Genomic DNA, 25,340 nt, shown 5'->3' with positions numbered 1-25,340 from the left:
TAGATCCTTCACTTCAAACTTAGTAGGCATGAACTTCTTCAGTTTTTGTATTTCTGAGATCCAGTCACATGTGAGCACTATGTCATGAACATACACTATTAATACTACAATCTTTCCCTGCCCTCTCTTCACAAAAGTGTGTGGTCTACTCTGACTAGTATTGCTTGAACCCTATCTCTTGTACAACCAAATGAAACTTATTGAGCAAAGCCCTTGGTGAATATTTCAACCCATATAGAGACTTCTTTAACTTGTAGATCTTTAATTCACTGCCTTCAGCACAAAAGCCAAGAGGCTGAACCATATATACCTCTTCCTCTAAGTAACCATTCAAGAAGGTATTCTTGATGTCTAGCTAATGGAGGTCTTAGTCTAGGTTAGTTGCTTAAAAAAGTAGAACTCTGATAGAATTCATTTTGGTTATAGGGGCAAAAGTATCTGCATAGTTTACTCCATAACCTATGTGAACCCCTTTGCTACTAACCGGGCCTTATTCCTCTCCACTGTACCATCTTCCTTGTGCTTCATTGTGAACACTCATTTACATCCTACAGGTTCTTTTCCTTTTTCGAAGGTCCACCAATTCTCACATACCATTCTTATGTAGTGCATTGATTTCTACCTTCATGCATTTGTCCATTTAGGAATAGATAAGGCCTTTGCAACACTTTTGGGAATGGAAGCATTGTCAATGGAAGAAAAAGAAGGCACAAAAGGAGGGTGAGATATTTTATAGGAAACATAATGTGGTATGGGATGATTAGTGGTACAAAATTTGAGACCCTTCCTCTTGGCAATAGGAAGGTCCATATCACTAGTAGTAGAGGTATCACTATCAATGGGGTTAGAGATATCAACAGGGATAAGGGTACTTGGTTGAGGAGGATCTTCCCTTGGAGAGTTTGATGATATTTCATTGCATGGTTTCAAGCTGTTCCGTAGCTCTTGGATTTTGTTGACCCTTGCAATGGCGGAGAAACACAAAAGGGAGGAGGATTAGGAAAAGAAGGAAGCTGAACCTAAATTGGTATCTACTCAACCCTACTCTTCCCCTGAGGAGAAACAGGAAAGAAGGGTTTAGTTTCAAAGGACACATCCATAGAAATATAATACTTACAGGAAACCGGATCAAAGCATTTGTACCTGCTTGAGAAGAGCGATAGCCAAGGAAAACACAAGGGATAGCTTTAGGATCAGGCTTACCACGAGTAGGAGATAGATCATGGGCAAAACATTGGCATCCAAAGACATGCATAACAATGGAACTTTAGGAAGCAAGAGTTGGTGTGGGGTCTTGTACTGTAACAACTGAGAAGGCAACGATTGATAACATATGTGGCAAATAAAACAACATTTATCTAAAAACTCTTGGGAACATGCATGTGTATTAACATGCCCCGAGCAACTTCAAGGAGATGAGACGTGTGCAATAACATCCAAAAACACTTGGTCATAGTGGGGAATTTCCTTGTCACAATGTAAATATGTTCTAGATTTGTTGGATGAGACAAGACCGTTAGGAGCCAAGCCAGTTGACACTCCCATGGATCCTAATGTGAAGATGATTGATAGTCAGGGGGGCTTGCCAAACCTGGGGAGCTCATACATGCATGTAGGACTTACACACAAGAGTTGGGCACCACCTTTAACCAAAGAGCTCAAGCCATTAAGTTGTGGATCAATCCCTGTCATCTCTACAGCCTTACCCAAAACAAAGAAGCTCACATCTCCCTTGTTTTATCCCCTTCCCACTCTCAGGTCAATTGGAACCTAGACCTTAGAAGACCTTTGAGAGAAAATGAACTTGATGAAATAAATAGATTTTTATACACTCTCAGAGAAGTGTACCTCTCCCCAAATACCCTTGACACTCGAGTCTGGACCCTACACCCAGCCGGTAAGTTTTCAACTGAGTCCTGCTTCAGGGCTCTAATCAAGGAAGAACAGACAACTGTCCAATTCCCTTTCAAGAGAATTTGGTGCACACACAATCCCTCTAGAGTTTTTTCGTGTGTGTGTGTGGGAAGATTAACACTTCTGAATCTCCTCCAGAAAAAGAACTATGGAAGGTCCTATTTATCCACACATGTATGCTGCTTCTGCTTAAAAGCTGGGGAATCAGCCAATCACATACTGATTCACTGTGAGGAAACTAGGAAATTTTGGATTTTCTTTCTCAATCTTTTCAGTTATAGTTGGACCTTCCCAGAACATGTGATAGATTGTCTCAGACAATGGACAGCAAGAGGGTTAAGCAAAAGAGTGAGGACTCTGTGGCTTTTAGTAATAGTAGCACATGCTATCCTTTGGACCATCTGGGAAGAGAGAAATAACTGCATTTTCAACAACAGAAAGAAACTATGAGGAGCTCTTGTCTATCATTTCCTATAGATGTTTCCTTGGGACTTCCAACTCAGAGTTTTTTAAAGGAGTTTCTATTTCTGATCTTCAAAGAAATGCTGCAGATTTTTTGTTTAGAAGAAATGCTGCAACAGGAATTGGTGGATTGTTTAGAAGAAGAGATGGTACAATTAATTGGGCCTTCAGTGGACTGATTCGGGTAGCCTCTTCAACAAAGGCTGAAGTTATGGCAACATTAACTGGAATCAGGATATCAAGAGATCTGGGCTACCAGAACATACTCATAAAAGGAGATTTGGCAAATACCATCAAGTAGCGGTGAGAAAAAAGGAGGGGTATGAGGGGTTTTGGGGAATTCATGTGCAGGTGGGAGTTGGTGGATATTCCTCTAGTGGGAGCAAAATTCAAATGGACCAATAACCAGGAGGAGGCAATTTTGGAAAAGCTAGACAGATTTGTAGTGTCGCCGGAATGGGAGGATAAATTTAATCACCTTTCCATGGAGGCTCTCCCCTGGTCACTCTCTGACCATAGGCCAATTTGTCTAGATAGTAATGGAATTCCTCCTAAGCCTTCCCCGTTCAGATTTGAGAACCTCTTGCCGGAAGAGGAAGGTTTTGTAAGTATGCTTGAATCCTGGTGGCTGCAGCTTCATTTCGAAGGATCAACAAGCTTTAGAATTAGTAAGAAGCTAAAGTGCCTCAAGGAGAAGTTAAAAACATGGAGAAAGTTGGTTTTCAAAGGAGTAGAGGTAAGGAAGAAAGAATGCCTGGATATAATTATGGAGGTGGGTAAGGCAGAAGAGGAAGGGCAAGTTTCAGAAGGGGATAAAGAAAGAAGGAAAGCAAAATATGATTTTGACAAACTTGCTTTTCAAGAGGAGATGAAATGGAGACAGAGATCTAAATGTCTGTGGCTGAAGGGTGGTGACAAGAATACCAGATTCTTCCACAAAATAGCAAGTGTCAGAAGAAGAAAAAATGTGATAAAAAGGCTGGTCATAGATGAGGAAGTGGTGGAGGAAGAGGGAAGGATCAGAGAAGCAGCAGAATGCTTCTTTTTTTTTTTCCCTAAACTCTACAAAGAAGTTTGGAAGAAAAGACCCAAGGTAGACGATCTGGTTTTTAACAGTTTACCTCAAGAACAAATGAGAAATGGAGAGGGCATTCACTGAGCAGGAGGTCTGGGAAGCAATTAAAGATATGGAAGGAGATAAGGCACCGGGACCCGATGGATTCACTGTGATGTTTTTTAAAAAGTGCTGGGGTTTCCTGAAAGAAGATCTAATGGCTGTTTTCTCAGAATTCCATGCTTCAGCTGCATTTGTGAGAAGTCCCAACTCCACTTTTATTTCTCTAATCCCAAACAAGAAAGGAGCTGAAGAATTAAAGGACTTTAGGCCGATCAGGTTTATTGGGAGTATATACAAAATTCTTTCGAAAGTTTTAGCTAAAAGAATGAAGCCAGTCATGGGGCATGTTATTTCAGAATTCCAAGGTGTATTTGTTGAGGGGAGACAAATGGTAGGTGGTGTTTTAATTGCAAATGAGATGATTGATTCCCGGATTAGAAGTGGGAGAGCAGGTTTGCTATGCAAGATGGATCTTGAAAAAGCATATGACCATGTGAATTGGGATCTTGAAAAAGCATATGACCAGGTGGAGGAATTGGATGAAGGTGTGTGTAACTACTCTCTCTTTCTCGGTTTTGGTGAATGGGAGGTCTTGTGGTCATTTTAGGAGTTCAAGGGGCTTAAGGCAGGGGGGCCCCTTGTCTCCTTTGCCATTTTTATGTGTGATGGAAGTCTTAGGGAAACTGACTTGGAAAGCAGTGACAGGGGTTTCTTGGAAGGATTCAGGGTGGGAGAAAACAGGTTGAAGGTCCACCTATTACAGTTTGCAGACGACTCAATTTTTATTTTTCTGCAATGCATCTGGGGAGCAAATTGACATTTTAATGGCCATTCTCTGGTGGTTTGAAGTGGTTTCAGGGCTTCACTTGAATGTTCACAAAAGTGACCTGGTGGCAGTGGGAGAGGTTCAAGAGCTGCAATCTTGGGGATTTAAAGTTGGTAAGTTCCCCTTAAAGTATTTGGGAATGTCTTTAGGGGCTAAGTGCAATTCCAAGTCTATTTGGGATCCAATTTTGGAGAGGATTGAGAAGAGGTTGGCTGGATGGAAATCGAGGTACCTATCAAAGGGAGGTAAGGTCACTCTAATCAAGAATGTCGTCTCATCCCTACCTGTTTTCTTGCTTTCCTTGTATCCAATTCCAGCTGGAGTTGCAAACCAGATTGAGAGGAAAATAAGAGAGTTGGGGTGGGAGAGCAAAAAAATTCATTTAGTTAACTGGGGAAAGGTGTGTAAACAAAAAAGGAATGGAGGGCTGGGAATAAGAAGAATTCGGGAAATGAATTTAGCCTCACTTGGCAAGTGGTTTAGGAGGTTTGGTAACCAAAGGAACTGCTTGTAGAGGAGAGTAATTGAAGCAAAATATGGTACAAGAAGTGAAGGTTGGATCCCTGGTGATGCGAATCAGTTGTATGGTTGTTCAGTTTGGAAGGGAATTGAAAAAAACTATAATGCTTTCAGCAAGGAAATCAAATTTGTAGTGGGAAGGGGTACTAGAGTTAATTTCTGGTTGGATCGTTGGTGTGGTAACAATACGCTAAAGGATGACTTCCCAGGATTATTTGCAATTGTAACAAACAAGGAGGCAAAAGTAGCTGAATATGTCCCGTCTCAATGGGATGCTTGTCTGGAATCCTCTTTTCAGAAGGGCTTTGAATGATTGGGAGATCGAACCATTCAGTAGGCTTCTTCAAAGGTTGTATAACACTCAAATCGACACCAATGCAGAAGACAAAAGGTTTTGGGTTGCAGATAGCAAAGGCCAGTTCTCGGTGAAATCTTTCTATGGTAAACTGGCCCAAGAGGAAGAAGATCTGGAATTTCCTGTGCATGTAATATGGTGCAGACACATTCCATCGAAGGTCTCCTTTTTTTATTTGGGCTGCTTACCTGAATAAGATTCCTAAAAGAGACAACTTGGTTAGGAGGGGTATGGTGATTGATTCTAAAAGATGTGTCTTATGCATTGTAGCTTCACTTACAAAATATGGGTGAGGATTCTCAGAATTTTTGCAATCAGAAGTTGCTGCCCAGAATCAATGGCTGATTTCGTCAACAACTGGAGGCTACAAGGTCTAAGCAAGAAAGGGAAAGTTCTATGGTATCTGATTCCAGGTGTTGTGTTATGGTTGATATGGCAAGAAAGAAACTCAAGGATATTAAAAAAAAAGCTGTCAAGAAGAGGAAGTGTGGCAAAAGATAGTGGCGAAGCTATTTTCCTGGTCTTCGATTCAGCTTAAAGTTGACAGTTCTTTTCACAGTTCTCTTTTTGACTTTGAATGTCTATTTGTATCTCCCAATGGTTTTGTAGTTTGAGTGCTGTCTTTATACCTCCATTGTACAGCCTCTGGTTGTATTTTTCCTCTTAATGAATTGATACCGTACTTCTAAAAAAAGTCTCATGGGAGTGGATTTCAAAGTAAATGGAATGTACTCTTAGTTGATTTTATTGATGATACATAATACCCACTATCAGAGAAGGCATGTGCAAAACCGGATATTTATCCAAAGTTGAATAGGTAGACATGACAATCTGATGAAATGATTTGGCCTTTCTGTCCAATCCTAAGCTAAAATGCCTAGGGGTACTGGTGGACTACTTGGAATAGAGAAGATGGTTGAACTTCTGGGACTGGGAAGTGAGAATAGTAGCTAAAACAGTTTTCAGCATGCATGGTTCTTAGAAACGTTGATTTGGTCAAAGTTATTGTTTTAAGCTCATTTTGATTTAAAATGGTTGTACAAGATAATTTAGAATCATTTACTTTTAAAATTCTGATTTTTACACTTTTTTTTATTTGAATAAGTCAAGTGGTTAATCTTGATAGTTGAAATGTTTAATCCATGACCCAGTAACCAGAGCAGTTTTGCATTTGATCCAAGTCTGACAACAATGGGACAGAATAAGCTACATTTGATATCACAATTATCATCACAAGTGTTGTTGATATCAGATCAAGTTAAAGTGTTCTGCATAAATGATATTTGTTTTTTTGATGAATAACTTAACTCAAATTTTATTAAAATAATGAAATATTAGATTATATACAAAAGCATGGGCCCTTCAATTTAGGCTGGCTCAGCTGCCTACACCACCCTTTTAACTACTTTTAACCCCCTAACAAATGAATGATATTAAATAAAATGTAAATCAATTTAACTTTTTTTTTTGTTAGATTAGAAACGCCACTCCAAAATATTTAAAGATAGTATATGGGATATAAATAGAACTAACCAGTTTATTAGAAAAAGGCAGTTAATGAAAAAAAACTGTCAATAAAATGAAATCTTCCATTTGTTCTTTTACATAGGGTTTACTGAAATAGTATCTGAATCTAATCAGTATCCAACCAATCAGATTCTATTCTAATTCGAGTATTAATTGGGTGGAAATTTGATTTAAGTATATCTGATCTGAACCCAACTCATTGATGGGACTATGTCAGGGGAGAAGTAATTGGGTTGTGGCCCGACTTATTATGTTCCTCTGGATGGAGGGTTGTGATGATAAACTACATTCTTATGAGTTTAATGTGAGATTAAACCATAGAAAATGAAAGATATAAGAAAATATCATTTCGGATGCTACATATGTAATAGAAATATATGCAATTTCAAGTCCAATTCCTTGTGCACTGAGCTGCCCTTTTATGACATTTTCAAGATTCTGATTGATTGATGAGTTGTGAAACCTAGCTTATGGTTACCATTGAAGTTTCATGGTCTCTTATGGTTTCACAGGTAATATGGGAATTGGACTCTATGGTAATGTAATACAAAATGGTAGCATGCTGGTACATATTCAAATAATAATTTTAGGTTGTGCCTGGTACCAATGCCACTTCTACTTGCAACGTTTTAGGTTGGTCAATACAAATTTTTGAGAAATTGTCTTGGTGCATCACATCATATAACCACTTCCACTAAAAAAATATAAGCACTAGATTCGGTGTTGGCATTTATAGTAGAAACACCAAATTTGTTGTTTCTTGAAGAAACAACAATGGTATCAAATGTTGTATTGATAATTCAAAACATTTGTGGTAGAAAATAATACTCATATTTGCATTGACCAACCTTAAAACGTTGCAAGTAGAAGTGGCAATGGTACCAAACACAATCTTAGAGAGTGAATTATCACCACCAAATGCATTGCTATAGAAGTTGACAACCTTCTCTCTTTCTCTTTCTCAATGCTTTTGAAGTGATTGTAGAGGAGATGGGCCGAATGGCCCATAGACTGTCATTTCATGTTATGTTATTCTGGGCCTTATTTTGGGCCCATACTCTGTAATATTCTGTTTTTTGTAATTTCTTGCCCACTCAAGGGCCTCTCTGTAATATTTCAAAGATTAACTTGATAAAATGTTTAGAGTGTTAGAGGGAGGTTTAGTTCGAACCTCTCACTCTCTAACTCTCATTGCCGCTAGCTCTCTCTCTCTCTTCTTCCTCTTAATCATCTCTTGTTTGTTTATTTTCTGGTTTGCATCTAATCTCAAGCAGTTCCATACATCAAGAGGACTGTTTTTCAACTTGGTATCAGAGCGGGCCATTGCTTGGCGTAACCCTCATGTGGTTCTAGTTCAGCCAACTGCATGAGGAGGTTCTAGGGATGAAAATTTACAGTCATTCGCCTGGTTCTTGGAGGTCATTGGAGGGTGCCTAAGTCTCTACACACTTGGAGAAGGGTTCGGTGACCAGGAAGAAACAGAGAAAAGGATTTCGAACTTATCTCAGAGAGCAAGGTGTTTGGCCTGGTTTGAAGTTCAAATAAGAGATTCTCTTACTGTAAGTTTTCTCAGTTTTTTGCTGGGTTATTTTTGTTGCTTGGGAGGACTGTTAAAGCATTCAAACCCCTCCTCCATTCTGCCCTACTGTTGCTGGACTGATTCAACTCAGAAATTTCTGGGTTATTTTGGAAGAGCAGTTCGGCTGTTATTGGACTGCCAAGCTGCTGAAACTGATTTGGACTAAGTGGTACTAGTCTCATTTTCAGCCCAACCTCTTCTTGGACCTATACAAAACACTATTGAAGTGGTTTCTTCTAGTTAACAGTAGGCTGTTAACTATTGCACACTGAGTGTTTGACAAAAGGTCTCTTAAGGACTGTGGACTTTTTTTCCCTTCTCTTTGGGACAACGGTTGTTGGGGAGTTGAAATACTTTGTGATTGGGGGTTTGCTGGCTGTTCCTTGAAGAAGGCTGAAACAGTATAGAAAGAGCTACCACCGAGCTGGACTGTCACAGTTATCAAGATTGAACTGATTCTGTGAGCTGGTTGTTGTTGCCCATTCAGCTAAAACTAAGCTCATCAGGAACCCCAACACCTTGGAAAACTTATTAAAATCCTAATTGGAGCCTTTGCATGATGGATTTCTCAAACCTTGAAAACAAGAATGCTGCTGAATATGGACAGACTTTGGGAACCCCAGTTGATTCTATGTTGGCTGTAACTACAGTTAAACTTGATGGGACCAACTACTTGGCCTTGTCACAATCAGTGAAAATCCATATTTGTAGCAGAGGAAAATGGGGTTTTATTTCTGGGAGCAAGAAAGCTCCTCCAGAGGATGTTCCATCTTATTAGAGATGGATGCAAGAAAACTACACATTGATTGGGTGGCTTGTGAATTCAATGCAGCCACAGATTAGTCAGCATTATCTTTGGATGAACTCGGCTAAGGAAATCTGGGATAGTGTTGTAGAAACTTACTCCTAGAAGTTGAATGTTGCCAGAGCCTACAAACTAAGAAGTGATGTGAAGAATCTAAGGCAGGGGGAGAAGTCACTTGCAGTATACTTCTCAACCCTGAAATCTCTATGGCAAGAGATTGATTTGATAGAGGCTGTGACATGGGATACCCCTAATGATGCTGAAACATATAGAAAATTAGTTGAAAGGAACAGGGTCTTTGAGTTCTTGACAGGGCTGAATTCTGAATATGACATCACAAAGCAAAACATTTTGTCCAAGGAAGATGTTTCATTGTCTCAAGCATATGCTTTGGTCAACAGTGAAGAGAGTAGGAGGCAAGTGCAGGTTCAAGGAGTCAGTATCAATGATCATTTTGCAAATATGGGAATTAAACCCAAAGGGGTTACAGGAGCTCCCAGTGGCACAGGAAAGGAGGTGGTGTGTGAATATTGCAAGAAGCTGAAACACACCAAGGACAAGTGTTGGAAATTGCATCCCAGTCTTGTCCCTATCCGATTCCAGAAGAAGAATGATAGTAGAAAGACAGGAAGTGCACATGCAGCCACAAGTACAGATACAGAGGTTGAGTCTGCCAGTGCACAGTTGGCAGCCATGAAAGCTGAATATGAGAAGTTTGGAAAGATGATCAGCCAGTTTGAAGGTGTTAACTTCATCATCCAACCCTTCTGGAAGTCCTGCCACCACCGCATTTGCTCACTCAGGTATAAGGGCTTTTGCTAACCATGCATCCACCTCAGGTAATCCCAAGACCCCTTGGATCATAGACTCAGGTGCTTCTGACCACATGACCAACCTTTCCACTTTGTTTGTTTCATATGATCTGCTTCCTGGTCGTGACAAAATCACCTTAGCTGATGGTTCTTTTGCCCCTATTTCTGGCAAGGGAACTATCAAGCCTACAGACTCCTTACTCTTATCTTCCACTCTTCATGTACCTAAATTAAATACCAACTTATTATCTGTAAGTAGCTTGACCAAGTCACTGAATTGTTGTGTAACATTTTTCCCTTTTCACTGTGTGTTTCAGGACCTAAAGTCTCGGAAGGTGATTGGGAGTGGCCATGAAGCGAATGGAATATACTTGCTCAACACCCCTGGCCAATGCTTTGATCATCCCAAGAATGTTGCTTTTGGTTCTACTTCTTTAGAGTCTGTCAATCAAATTATGTTGAGTCATTGTCGGTTGGGTCATTTACCATTTTCTGCTTTAAGTCATTTACTTCCCAAACTGTTTAAGGGAGTCAGTGTGTCCAGTCTCAATTGTGAGTCATGTCAGTTGTCAAAGTATTGTAGAAACATTTACCCTGTGAGCAATAAAAGATCTTCTTTTCCTTTTCATATTGTGCACTCTGATGTGTGAGGGCCTTACCACTTATCCTCTATGGGGGGCTATAGATATTTTATCCCGTTTATTGATGACTTTTCTAGATTCACTTGGATATACTTAATGAAATCCTGGGATGAAGTCCCAAGACTTGTGAGGCAATTTCATGAGCTTGTTTTAACTCAATTTGATATCAGAATTAAGGTTTTCAGATTTGACAATGCAAAAGAGTATTTTGAGAAGAGTTTATCCTTGTATCTTTCTAACATGGGGGTTATTCATCAAAGCTCTTGTGTTAGAACCCCTAAACAAAATGGGGTTGCTGAGAGGAAAAATAGACATATTGTTGAAGTTGCAAGGAGCCTTTTGTTTGCCTCACATGTTCCCACAAGATTTTGGGGTGATGCTGTACTTACTGCTACCTATCTCATAAACCGTATGGCATGCAGGGTTTTAGGGTTTAAATTCCCCTTCAGTCTTCTTCATCCAAACAAGGATCTCTTCCCAATTCCTCTTCGTGTGTTTGGCTGTAGCTGTTATGTTCACATTCCAAGTGTGCAGAGACATAAGTTTGAACCAAAAGCCCACAAATGCATCTTCCTTGGTTACCCCACACAAAAGGGTTATTGTTGTTTTGATCCAAAGACTGGCACCCAACATGTCTCTATGGATGTTACCTTTGATGAACTTTCTCCTTTTTATGGTTCCTCTCAGGAAGGACATTGTCAACAGGGGGAGAGTCTGTCACAAGTTTTTGCTCTTCCTCTTCTTGTTCCAATTGAGTCTCTTGACAAGCCTGTATCCTCACCAAATGAATCAAAGGAGGATCAGCCACTTCATTCCTCTTGTCCTAGTGCCCCTATTTCTTTACCTCCTCGTCCTACCTATAATCCCAAAGTGTATCAAAGGCAGCGATCCAGGAATGAGCAAGTAGTTTCCCTTACAACAGATGAGGCTCATACATTCCCAATCACAGATGAGATAACAGGTACTGTTTCAGCCCCCTTGGAATCATCCTTCCCAGATCTTGGTGTTCCCATTGCTGTTAAGAAAGGAAAGCGGAAGTGCACTGCACATTGCATTTCCAAACACCTTTCTTATGACCTACTTTCTCCTTCATACTTTGCCTACCTCTCTTCAGTTGCTTCTAACCCCATTCCTAGGTCTGTATCAGAAGCTCTTGGGATTCCAGAATGGAGAGATGCCATGAAGTCTGAAATGGATGCTCAACACAAAAATGGTACTTGGGAGGTGGTGGATTTGCCTGAAGGGAAGGATCCAGTTGGGTGCAAGTGGGTTTTTACCATTAAATACAGGGCTGATGGGACTATTGAGAGGTACAAGGCCAGACTTGTTCCAAAAGGCTACACACAGACATATGGGATTGACTACCTGGAGACTTTTGCCCCTGTTGCCAAGATGACATCTGTGAGGGTTCTTTTATCTCTGGCAGCTCACTTTGACTGGCCTTTTTATCAGTTAGATGTAAAGAATGCATTTCTAATGGTAACTTACATGAGGAGGTCTACATGTGTCTCCCTCCAGGAATGTATGGGAAAGATATGCAAGGAAAGGTATGTAAATTGAAGAAATCACTTTATGGCCTCAAACAATCTCCTAGAGCCTGGTTTGAGAGATTTAGAACTGCACTTGTTAAATTCGGCTATGTTCAGACACAGTCAAATCATACTCTTTTTGTGAAGAAAAGTGGATCTCTAGCAGTGTATCTCATTGTGTATGTTGATGACATTATAGTGATTGGTGATGATGCCTCAGGCATGCTAGCCCTTAAGTCTTTCCTCCGTACAGAATTTGAGATTAAGGATCTGGGGGAGTTGAGATACTTCCTTGGCATAGAAGTTGCTAGATCCAAGGATGGGATTCTTATTTCCCAGAGGAAATATGTCCTTGATTTGTTGTCTGAAACTGGGAAAATGGGTGCAAGACCAGCTGCAACTCCCATTGATATGAGTCACAAACTTTCAACTTCGGATGGAACTTTGTTGGAAGACAAAGGGGTCTTTCAGAGACTTCTTGGGAAGCTTCTGTACCTGTGCATGACTAGGCCAGATATTGCGTATGCTGTCAGTTGTCTTAGCCAGTTCATGCATGCTCCTAGAGATACTCATATGGCAGCAGCAGAACGGATTTTGTGCTATCTGAAAGGCTGTCCAGGAAAAGGAATTCTATTTACCAAGCATGGTCATCTGAAACTTGAAGCCTATACTGATGCTGATTGGGCTGGAAATATTGATGATAGAAGATCTACTTCAGGGTATTGTAGTCTGGTGGCTGGTAATGTTGTCTCTTGGAGGAGTAAGAAACAGTCAGTTGTGGCCCGATCCTCCGCAGAAGCAGAGTATAGAGCCATGGCACATGGAGTCTCGGAATTGTTGTGGCTAAGGTCCTTAATGGAAGAACTTGGGATTGATCATGACAAACCCATGATGTTGTACTGTGATAATTAGGCTGCCATCAACATTGCTCACAACCCAGTACAACATGATAGAACCAAACATATTGAGGTTGATAGACACTTTATTCGAGAAAGAGTCTCCTCCGGTGAAGTGTGTCTTCCATTCATTACTTCTGAAGGACAATTGGCAGATTTCCTCACCAAGGGCATTTCCAAGGCAAGGCTTCAACATGACACTAGCAAGCTGGGCATGATTAACATCTATGCTCAGCTTGAGGGGGAGTGTAGAGGAGATGGGCCGAATGGCCCATAGACTGTCATTTCATGTTATGTTATTCTGGGCCCATACTCTGTAATGTTCAATTTTTTGTAATTTCTTGCCCACTCAAGGGCCTCTCTGTAATATTTCAAAGATTAACTTAATAAAATGTTTAGAGTGTTAGAGGGAGGTTTAGTTCGAACCTCTCACTCTCTAACTCTCATTGCCGCCAGCTCTCTCTCTCTCTCTCTTCTTCCTCTTAATCATCTCTTGTTTGTTTATTTTCTGGTTTGCATCTAATCTCAAGCAGTTCCATACATCAAGAGGACTGTTTTTCAACTGTGATGATATCAGAATGTCCATAGACCACCATAGATAAGAAATCCATCTCAAAATTTTGTCACACAGATAAAGCCTTGCAACTATACTCTGTCCTTTGACTTCATTTTTTTTCTAATTTTCCTGTTAAGGTCTTGGTGTTTTGGATGTACTTTATTGTAAAGTTCCATGCCCTGACTTAATCTTTTGGATCAAAGAAAGCTATTTGATTGTGCTTCAACTCTGATTTTTCAGATTGGCCCTATAAGATGTTGGCCAGGTGGCTTATGCATTTCAAGATCTATTGGAGATATGGATGTTGGCGAGTTTATCGTTCCTGTCCCCTATGTGAAACAAATCAAGGTTTGTTAGTAACTTTCTAGATGAACATTGAATTGATTATTTCTTAGTTTTAATGTGCTCTATTATCATTAACATCTCAGTGGACTAAATTAGTTTTGATCCCCTCCCCTCACCCCCCTCCCTTAGTTGCTTGCTTTGCTCATTCGCACAAACACACTGTACAGCTGAATTTTTGGAACCATTACAGGGAAGGCAAAGTTGATGTAATCATATTTGTTAGGAAAAAGGGTTACCTTGTAATAAGAGGGTAGGGCACAGAAATCTTACTCATTAAAGAAAATGCAACTGAGGCTGTGAGGCAATAAGATTATCATGTCCAAGTCATGTTTAATTCCATCTCAAGTTGATGCAACTTGTAAAGTGGGTATGGAATCAATTCCAATCCAAGTTCAGCTAAGTCTAGTAAAAAAGTCTGCTTTTGTGTTTTAACTTATTGAATTTCAGAACTAACAAAATTCCCAAGTGCCAGAATTTGGTGCATTCTATAACAACTTGTGCTTTGATTGTTAAGGTCCAAGTTTAATTCATTTCTCTGCAAGTCAGTCTATGTATGCATCATCTTATCTTATTATTTTTCCTTTATCCTATAGTGTGTAAATTCTAGTTTATAAGTAGCTCTTTCTTTTGGCAATATGTTAGTCTTCTTCTTCTTTACTTGTTCTTCCTAGTTTCTCGGTACAATTTAGATTTGTGCATTTTATTGCATCTGGATTCTGCAGTAGAAAATACATTACTTCATCCATATGATTCATTTTGCTTCATATTTAAACTGGATTGAATCATTTATATTTTTTAAGAATTAAAATCAATTAACTTCAAGATTCAGGAATATTATGGAAAATCTTATTGTTGAAGAAGGGGATGATGGGTTTCTTTAAGGCTATGTTTGGTTTGAAGGAAAAAGTAGGGAAAAGTAGGGAAACCTTTACAAACTTTGTATAGATAGGCCTTGCATAAACAAAGCAAAGGGTGAAGTAGATAGGCAGTCTTACTCTCAAAGTTTGGGTTATACATGACACTTGGAAGGCAAGGTTGGTGCAATCTTGTATCAGATGAATATATAAAAAGCTTCCCATCAATATTAATCGATGTTCAGAGAACTGGCCGGGCATAGTCGCATAGAACCGGTGAAGGGAGAGGTTCACGGGTCAGAGGTTCAACTGGAGGTCAAACCGTGATGACATGGCATATATATATATTACAGGTCATATAATCACTATATATAATATATTTTACAACTTCTAATATACTTAAATATGGTGTATGGATCACAAGTTCCTTAATTTTTAAAGCAAATAAATAGGGCTCAAGTCTCTTAATTTACATTTTCTTTAAAATACTTGCGTAATAAAGTAATATGTGCAATAAAGAGTCATTAATTAACACAAGTTAAGAGGTGTTCTAATGGTAATTAAGCAATATATGAAAATAAGAGGTTAGGGGTTCAGATCTTGTTAAATACATTTTAAAATTTCAATTGGTTAAAGACCCAGGTGGTTTCATGAAACTGGGACCAGTTCATTGGTTTTCCAGTTAAAACCACTCAGCTGGCTTTCATCGACTTTTAGCAAAAGCAGTTATTGGGATAAGACTGAATCGACCAAGGTCCCGTGTCACGATTCAACCGGTTTGGTCCGGTTTTCTATACACCGATATTAATTGCTGCATGTTCTCATACCCTACTCCATATATATTTTTGTCTGTTCAATGTCAATATATGCTAAATGCAACAACGTAAATAGTAATTCTTAATTCTTCATACTGATAGTTTTTGCACCATTCTCAACAGACAATATTCTTAGGGGTTGGCAGAATGCAGCACCCTCAAGAACAACTAGATCTTTAGCTCCAGAGGAATGGCATCCATCAGCTTACAGCCTAGTCAAATTGAATTTTGATAGGTGTAGCTTGGGAAACCCAGGATTATTCGACACTGGTGGGGTCTCTAGAGGCAACCAAGGTACCATATTAGCCATCTATTCAGGAACTATAGGCGTAAGGGACTCCACAAAATCAGAAGAATTGGCAGTTATACAGGGTTTGAGGTTGATGAGCAGGTTTCTTGATTTTAATGACATGGTGTGGTGGGGGGGGGGGGCTCTTGGTTGTGCAATGACTGAGAAACAATTGCCAGAGAGTCATGCCAATACTGACACACTAGATGAAATTAAAATGCTTAGCTAGTTGAGTGGTGTCCTTTTTTTCTTGGGCTCGAAGTTTTTTTCTTCATGGCTCGAAGGTTGGCAAATAAGCTAGCTAACACTACCCTAAGAGGGGGTGAACAGGGCTCAGTTGTTTTGGGGACAATTGTAAAGAACTGCTTGTACTGGGACGTCTGACACTTAATGTATTAACCATCTTTTATACATAAATAATAAGATTTAACAGTTATCAATCAAAAAAGGTTCTTCACACTTTCTTCACACTGAACTCACAACATGCATACACATTCTGCTTATTTAGTTCCATTTCAATCACACTTATGTACAAGGAACTTTAGTCTGTGCAATTTGACTTTTCTGAAACTAAAAGAATGTTTGAAATGGTTGCAATTTTCAGTTTGTCTCAAATGGCATTTTAGATTGATTTTGGTATTGATAATCTGAGATACAGAACCTCAGTTCTCACTTTTGATCTATGTCAGCAGCAAGTTCTCCATTCATTTGTTGCTATCAAGCACTAATCATCACATTAAATGATTGCCATTATTGTTATTTCTACAGTTGTCAACTGCTGGGGGTAGGCTTATCATCTCAAGTGATGGTGTTTGGGATGCTTTATCATCAGAAATGGCTCTAAATTGTTGTCGTGGGATGCCAGCAGATGCTGCAGCTGCCCAGATCGTCAAAGTATTGCACTGTAGTTCATATTGAATTTTCTTTTTCCTTTTTTTTTTATGTATGATTATCTTGCATTTAGTGACTTGGTGACGTTTAATAACATTGTTTTTTCTGTTATGTTTGTAGGAGGCGGTGCAACCAAAGGGACTCCGAGATGATACCACATGCATTGTTGTTGATATACTACCGCAGGAGAAAAATCCTCCTGTTTCAAAGAAGCAGGGGAAAGGAGTATTCAAGTCAATGTTCTGCAGGAAGTCATACGAGTCGACTTCTGATTGGGAAAAGGAATATTTAGAGCCAGATATTGTGGAGGAAATGTACGAGGAAGGATCTGCTTTGCTTGCAGATAGGTTTGTATTCTATATAGTATCATTAGTAACTTGAGGCTTTTACCTCAAGTCTGGAAAAGCATGGTCTATGTTTGTATTGTATTCTCTTGTTGCTTATTTCTTGGTCATTGTCCATAAGCTTTCCTTTGCTTGCTTACATGTTATCTTTTTCTGTGATTTCCTTCTGGGTGGTACTGCCACAACTTAGACAAATGCCAAGTGCTTGGGTTCTTCTGACTTGGGAGACATTGGTTTGCAGGTTAGATGTAGAATATCCCCTGTGCAACATGTTCAGGTTGTTCATGTGTGCAGTTTGCCAGGTAGAGATGAAACCTGGAGAGGGCATTTCAGTGCATGAAGGCTCATCAAATCCAGGAAAAGCGCGTCCCTGGGATGGCCCTTTTCTCTGTTCAAGTTGTCAGGCAAAGAAAGAAGCCATGGAAGGGAAAAGACCAAGAGGTACTTTCTTGCCTAGTTTCAAAAGTATAATGTTATGGAACTTGGTTTTCTCTGATTTTTTTTTGTTTTTTTTTTTTTTTTCAGATAGTGAACGTGACTGGTAAATTCTTGGTGGCAATGTCATGATTTTACAATACTTGGTGCTAACAATTGTTTCAGAACTGACCAGAAATGGAAAATCTGGGCCCTTGTTCTGGTACTAACTGTTCATTCACTCATGATGGGATTGAACAAATGGGCTCTAATCTGAAGTGACCACCAAGACCCATTGATAAATCACTTGTTATGCTGCTTCAACACAGAAGATCAGGGGCTTGAGCTTTTTTGTTTATTTACAGAGTTGTCTTCTGATTTGAGGATTGATGTATTGATCTTCCCTTTTTTCTTCGAATGGTTTGCAAGTGGTGAATTCACCAAGCACAAGAGATCTCTGACAACTGTGATAGACTCATTTTCTTTTTGAGATCACTTCATTGTATATGGGTTCAATTAAGCAGCCACCACTGTAATATGTAACACCCTAATACGTTGGAAATTTGTATTAATTTTTAGATTAAAAAGCATAATTGCTGAACCGTTTATTCCAAATGTCATTAAATTTCATTTGGGTTTGTTAAGCAGGCAAACTGAACATCAAATCAAAGATAAAGAAAAGGATACTCGTATAATGAGTGCCCTTTGTTTTCTAAATTTCTTGATTAGGCAAGACCAAAGAAAAGGTAGTGAGGGGGGAAAAAGAACGACAAAACTTCCATATAATATTTCCTGGTGAATATAACAATATACAGAGCTTGACAATGATGTAAACGTCCTTTCTACAACGCACATTTGTGGACTGCCTGTACGGACCTTGTAAACTTCCCTTTGGATGTTTTGAAATCTGCTGAGATAATTATTTGACTGGTTGATTCCAAGCATGGTCGCTGCACTGAAGAATTGTCCCAAGGAAAAAGACCAATAATTACTTCATGAGCATTGTTAAGGCAGTCCAATAATGGAATAAAAAGACCAAATTATCCAAATGGTGAGACAAGCAGAAGCAGATATGATTATGTATATGCATACTAAAAGCAGTCGAACACCTGAAAACAGAGTGAACATTTTTTTTTTGAAAAAGAGTGAACATGTCTCAGGGCATGTATGCATGCGAAAAATGATTCAATCATTTATAGAGAAAAAAAATAATGGAAAAGTACGGACAGGTCTAATGCAAATTTCTGAATTTCACTATAGATCTATAAACATTCAAAATGTCAAAAACCCCCACTCTATACATCAACGCCCACCCATGAATTGACATCAATTCCGAGGTAGCACTTACCCCAACTGTACTTTAGGCCTAAAAATTTTGACCCTGGGCTGAATCGTCATTCATGATACCCATTGAAGTTAATCCACAAGTTATTCATTTCTTTGATGGACCCCCAACCAAGTAGTAAGTACCCCAGTCCCAGTGATGGACATGAATTGGGCGCCCCATAAGGCCCCACAGCACATCTCGACCTTATATTGTTAACATCTCTTGGTGATGTCTTATTATCTCCCATAATTATCATTGGGAGATGTTCCCAATACAAGGTCGGAATGTACGGGCATTGTAGGGCGCAGATATGAACTCGATGGACATACGGTCTGTATTTCACCTTGCTTTGAATTTCTTTTTTATTTATTCAAAAGATTGACGTTCAACCTGATTACTAGCTCTGCCTAATCAGAAGGGTTGGCCAGATTTCCACACTCGTAATGAACATGGTTGGCTCTGAAGTCAACGAGCTGATTAGCTTCTTTATACCCATGATGAAACTTGAAAGGATAAGATTTTTAATATCATGGCCCAACTTCATCATCCACGTTGAAGACGATTATGCCAATCCATGCTGGAGATGACGTGGCATCTAGCCATACATATTCGTATTTGCATATTCACGGAATTTTCTTTCTAACATGGTTGTGGCAATTTTGGGCCTCCCAGGCCCCAACAATCTTTACCGCATGAAAGATTATTGGACTGGATTTCATTTAAAGCCCAGACCCGTTTTCCTTATTATGGCGATCAGGCGATCAGCATTCACCAGGGCAAGATTCAACAATAAGTCAAATATCTGATGGTTAGAAATGATTGGAAATGATGACTTCGGTGTGGGCCAGCGAACTGCTGGGGTGCTGGGGCCTGACTTCTGAGAGCGATCGGTGCGTATAAAAATGTACAGGGATGGGTCCCAAACCACACCCGGGATCTCCCGCAATCTGTGGGCCCCACTATTCGAATATCTTTGTATCCAAACTCTAAACCCTAGACGGCCGGTCTCCGACTCAGTCGGCGAAGTTTCGGACACGAGTGAGATCAGCATCATCCGTGCCGTGCGAGCGTTCAGATACATTCGGTGTGGTGCTTATTTGTGCCGAATGAACCCTGGCTGCGAGTCCCTGTACGAATACGATACGAAATTCTAATCACCTCGACACAAGAGCACCTGCCAAAATTTTGGGCTTAAAAGCAGTGAGCACGAGCTTTTATTAAGACTCTGTTTGGATAGACTTTACTAATATGATATAGTATTTGTATTATATATTTTGTGCTTCTATTTTTATAATTTTTAAAAGTATAAAAACCTCCAAATTCGGCTTTTTATACTTTGTGCTTTTGGCGAAATAATATTTTTATTTTCGTGCGAACGGGTGGTAATTGACCACCCTCCAATATAACTCTCGACCCTATCTTCATTCGCCGCTATTAGAGTTACACCACCCTGTCTTACCCACCAAAACACCGGATGCATGGACAAATGTACTTTTACCAAGCAGGAAATGATTTATTTATTTCGGAAAGTATACTTTACAAAACTTAAAAGCATAATTCTACCCAAACAGCGCCTAAGTTTTTATCCAAACTCTACCCAATTCCCAAATCCAATTTTTTTTTTTTTGATTCATAAATCCAAATATTGGTATGTTTTGTTTATGTTTAAACTTTACATATATTATTTTGGTTATTGTGTCGTACCCGAGCTGTTACGCGTCGTTCGTCGTTTTCCTTTCTTTCTTCTTTCTTTCATTCTCCTCCTTTTTTCATTCCGGCAGCGGCAAGCTCTCTTTTGTCTAACCGCGAAGGGAATTCTTTTAGGTCTCCGTCGTCTCCGTCTCTGTCTCTCCGTGCCTGCTTGCTGGCTGAGTGCCTGCTTTGGATGGAAGTGCAAAGCTTGCATCACCAGCAAGTACTGGCTCGACTGGGATTCTCAAGGCCCATGCTCAGAGGACTCGTAACCCTAGCCCCAAATATTTAGAAGAAGAAGAGGAGAAGAGGAGCAATGTTTCCCTGGAACATCGCCAAATCTGCGGAGGCGATGTTCTCTCGCTGGGCCATAAAAAACGTCTGTAAATTCCTCTTGAAGAAGAAATTGGGGCAATTCATTCTCGGAGACATCGACCTCAATCAGCTCGATGTGCAGCTTCGTGCAGGCACCATCCAACTCAGCGATCTTGCCCTCAATGTTGACTATATTAACCAGAAGGTACACTTGGTCTTCTCTTACTACTGATTTATCTGCACTTCTTATGGAATTTATATAGCTTTCTATTTTGGCATGTTGTTCATCAAGAGCATAGGGCCTTTTTATATGTTTTCAATTCATTGAATCCGCCAATGTTCTGGACTCTGGAGAAATAGAAGAATTGAGTCTACCAACCACTATTACTGGTGTATTTAGGTCAATTTAATGACTGTGCAGCCTCTTTTTCCCAATACGTTCAAACTTTCATACATAACTGAAAGAAAAGTTTCAAGAAACCTATATGCAAGATCATTATGTTTTTTAAGATGCCTCCTTAGACGTATATTAATTGGGCATTCACTTACAAGTTTGTGCCAAATTGCCTTAGCAATAGTTCTACTTTCAGACAGTTAAGAGGATGCTATTGATTGTATGGCGGCTCTCTGTGGATGAGACTTATGAACTATGGTAAATTATATTAAAAACATTAAAACATAAATATTTGAGCTTTGAATCTAGATCAAGTAAGGATTTGTTTAGCTAACTAATTGAATGACAGAATGTTCTATCAAATTTCATCCACAAGAAGCTAATATACAGTAATATAAATGAAACCAATTCAGTCTAAGCAATTAGTTAATAAGTTAATATTAATGAACACGCTAGTCCTGAAGTTCAAATCTTTATAGAAGTAATACTGGACAAGAAAACCGTGTTGATTGAAGTTTGGGATATTCTACTTGTCTATAGAGTAATATTTAATATTACTGTGATTGGAGAATTGTTCAAAAGAACCATTGTTAAAGAGTTGTTCAAAAGAACCACTGGAGTAAAAAAGTGATTATATTAAATAAACAGATAGTTCTATGGGAAATAACAGGTTCTCTAGGGATTTGGACACATAGGCAGAGCTTGAGGGGGATTACAATTCTCTCAAGAGAGATTGGAGTGGTGTTTAGATGGGTTAAAAGATCAGAAAAGGGTTTAACTGGCTATCTAGCCAAATAGAGGAGAATTTTTTTTTGATCAATAACAATAATTTCATTAATTAGCCTGTAAATATGCTACAAAAAGGGAAATAAAATTTCTTAACTTCCCCTACTGCAGCCAAAGCCCCAGACAAAAGTCTGAAATTACAACTGAGCCCAAAATAAAATTTCCCTACCCACCCCAACTTAGCTAACTCATTAGCAAATGGGTTAGCAGATCTCTTCACCCATTTGAACCAGTGATTTAAAAGGTGTGCCTAGGTGCACAAGCGAGGCGCCTTTTAGGGTATGTGCCTATTTGCTAATGTTGTTCATTCATTCATCCTAATAAAATATCTTCTTCAAAGGCAATTCAAATTATAAAATTATTATTTTTGAATGAGAATTAAGAATTTGAAACCCTAACATGGACTTGTTTGGGCTTGCCTTGAGGGGCGTGGCACAAAGGCGGCTTGTGGAATCAAGGATGTAATATGTTTTACATCACATTAGCTACTTAAAGTAATGCAGCTGAGGAAAAAAGTGATTGTGGGTATTACATGCTTGAAAATGTTTTTTATATTTGATTTTATTTTTAAATTCTCATTTGAATATGCTTTACATGTTATGTTTATGTATTTTAATTTTAGATAATAGGTTTTTTAAAACATTTGTTTTAAAATTCAAGTTTATATTTTTTATTAATATTATGCTTATTATTTTTTTTTTTGGTTTTTGATTTTTTGGCATTTTCTTTTTGAATTTTCTGACTTTTTTTTTTATTTTTTAGCTTTTTTTTTATTTTGTATTTTTGTGTCTTGCTTCAAAAAGGCACGTGCCTCGCCTTGCGCCTCGGGTGCAAATTGGCCCCTGCCCCTTTTTTGCACCTTGTGCTTTTAAAACACTGATCTAAACTTCACTTCCATGTCCTTGACCAGTCACTTAAACCTTTTCCTTTCGTTGCTATACACCCATAGGCCAGCCTTATCTTCTTTCATCCACCCTACTACCACCTCCGAATCCCCTTTAATTACAAGTCTTCTGATGTTCATTTCCTTTGCCTTCTGGACGCCTTCCACGACTGCACATATCTTAGCTTTGAGAGAATCCCCCGTCCCTATTGGGCCTGAGAACAGAGCTAAAACAGTCCCATTCTCATCCCTAAAGACGCCTCCAATACTCGAAGGCCCCGGGTTTCCTCTGCTACTTCCATCAAAGTTCAGTTTTATGAAACTAGAGAGAGAGGGGGGGGGGGGGAATCCAGGACAATCTCAAGTCTGTTTTGACCTAGGGTACGACTAGCAATCTCACCCCACTTTCTGAGCAAGTAATCCACAGTGAAATCTTTGAACAGCTTTGAGGATTTCAGCCATTGCACTACCCTCAGATGGATCAAGTCTACCAGGTCTTCAACCCTCCTCTCTTTTTCAGAAAAAATCCTTGAGTTCCTTTCCTCCCACAAAGACCAGCATATTGCAACCCTTAGGCATCTCCACATGGTCTTGCCTCTTTTCCGTTGCCACCTGAAGGAGGAAGAAAATAACATCTGCAAGCTCATAGGAGGGAACCAATTGCACCCAAAAAGGGATAATGCCCATTCCCAAATCACTCTTGCATATTGGCAAGAGACCAACATGTGAAAACCAGTTTCCCCGTCGGCTCTACAGAGAACACACCAGTGAGGAGATAAGCATGTCTTGGGTATCTTTTTTTGAAGCAGATCACTAGTGTTGACTCTTTCCAGAAAAGTTTCCCAACAAAAACTCCCAACCCTATGGCTTACCCCAAATCTCTTTGACAAACAGAGGAGACTTATTCTGGGCTGAATTGTAATTGTAAACCTTTGGGGGTTGGAATCCCTAATATAAGGGGCTGAACCTATGTATTCTTCAAAGAGTTTCCAAATTTAATGAGCGTTACCATTACCTATCAAATAAATAACAAAAGGAGTTTTTGAGAGAAAAAATCAAACAAATACAGAAATCCCTGGCAAAAGGGATAACAAAAGGAAGAATGAAGCCCATATATCCAGTCATCCACATCTAAATACAAAGCTTACCAAAAGCTCCTGCCAAAGATGACCCATCAGGTTCATCAAACTTTGGATACACAACCAGGTAGTCCAACATAATTGATTTAATATTAGAATAACTCCATGGGTAAATCCTTGCCTCTTCATTTCTTTTAAAGATTCTTCTTTTTCTCTCTCTATGTCCTCTGACCTACTGTAGAGAACATCAAACTCCAAAAATAATCATCATGTTTCCATTTTTCATGCAAGGCCACAATGACAAAATATTGTAGGATGAGAAGTCCCATCTAGACAACTAAAGAGTGGAAAAAAGTAAGACCAAGTAAAACAAGCAGCTTGGCTGTAGACATAGAGGAGCAAATTTTCATCCTTGCCACATAACACAGACAGTTGCCACAATGGAACCACTTCAAATGATCAATAGTGAAAAGGACAAGACTTAAGTTAGTGCATAGGGAAAATAATTATGCAAAGGCTTCAACTCTAGGTCAAACCTATTATCCCACAATCTGCTAACTTGTAAGCATTCAAACTGATTTCTCATCAAAACTTTGTAATAGGATTTTCTAAGTAAAACAACCATTGGAACACTTACTCCATAAGTCTGGGATTGGGAAGTGGTTTGCAGGCCAAAAAATGGGTGGGTTGGATTTTAGGAGAGCAAAGATTTTTATTTAGGCTAAAGGCTCTATTTGGGAAGTGGTTGTGGAGATTTTGGTTGGATAAGGAAGGGTAGCTCTATGTAGAAGAGTAGTGGCATGCAAATATGGGGTAGCTAGGTGTGGGTGGGAGTCAAGGAAAGTTTCACACTCTTATGGGGTGTATGTTGGAAGGGGATTGTGTTATTCAACATTCATTTTTGGAGCTCACATAATTTAAGGTAGTTGAGAGGTCAATGGTTAGGTTTTGGGAAGAGGAATGGTGTTGTGTTGGAAGACTCTGTGAGGTTTGTCCTCACAGGTCAAAGGAAGAAATTGTGGATTCTATAAAGATAAAGGTCGCACACTGGCTAAAAACACTAGAGCTCTTCCAAAGCTTTTTAGTGACTGACATATTAAGAGCATGGGATGAAGTAGAACACTCTTCTAAAGAGGAAGATAAAAAAGTGATGGATTGGAAGCCCCCAACTTAGTGTTTTAAAAGTGCAAGGTGCAGGGGTCCATTTGCGCTTGAGGTGCAAGGCGAGGCGCGCACCTTTTTGAAGCAAGGTGCAAAAATACAAAAAAAAGCTAAAAAATAAAAAAATATTAAGAAAATTCAAAAAATATTGAACATAATATTAATAAAAAATATAAACTTAAATTTTAAAATAAATGTTTTAAAAAACCTATT

General features: G+C 39.2%; 2 protein-coding genes across 6 annotated transcripts in view; both read left to right on the top strand.

Moving 5' to 3' along the window:
* LOC104605981 (putative protein phosphatase 2C 12) overlaps positions 1 to 18,105 on the top strand; it is a 40,295-nt gene extending 22,190 nt beyond the window's left edge. For 2 of the 3 annotated variants that reach the window (XM_088887560.1, XM_088887559.1), the window contains exons 6-10: positions 13,779 to 13,886; positions 16,610 to 16,735; positions 16,853 to 17,079; positions 17,318 to 17,517; positions 17,602 to 18,105. In XM_088887560.1, the coding sequence (XP_088743686.1) occupies positions 13,779 to 13,886; positions 16,610 to 16,735; positions 16,853 to 17,079; positions 17,318 to 17,517; positions 17,602 to 17,621 (681 nt within the window). In that variant the 3' untranslated portion in view covers positions 17,622 to 18,105. The remainder of the gene's footprint in view (positions 1 to 13,778; positions 13,887 to 16,609; positions 16,736 to 16,852; positions 17,080 to 17,317; positions 17,518 to 17,601) is intronic. The other variant, XM_010270961.3, reaches the window with a different exon arrangement.
* Positions 18,106 to 20,478: 2,373 nt separating this feature from the next.
* Positions 20,479 to 25,340, top strand: part of ATG2 (autophagy 2) — a 48,637-nt gene continuing 43,775 nt past the window's right edge. For all 3 annotated transcript variants that reach the window (XM_010270981.3, XM_010270974.3, XM_010270991.3), the window contains exon 1: positions 20,479 to 21,029. In XM_010270981.3, coding sequence (XP_010269283.2) covers positions 20,826 to 21,029 — 204 coding nt within the window. In that variant the 5' untranslated portion in view covers positions 20,479 to 20,825. The remainder of the gene's footprint in view (positions 21,030 to 25,340) is intronic.

The sequence above is a fragment of the Nelumbo nucifera genome, chromosome 5 (assembly GCF_055504915.1).
Source record: "Nelumbo nucifera cultivar China Antique chromosome 5, China Antique-T2T, whole genome shotgun sequence".
NCBI lineage: Eukaryota > Viridiplantae > Streptophyta > Magnoliopsida > Proteales > Nelumbonaceae > Nelumbo > Nelumbo nucifera.
This window is presented reverse-complemented; position numbering and strand designations above follow the sequence as displayed.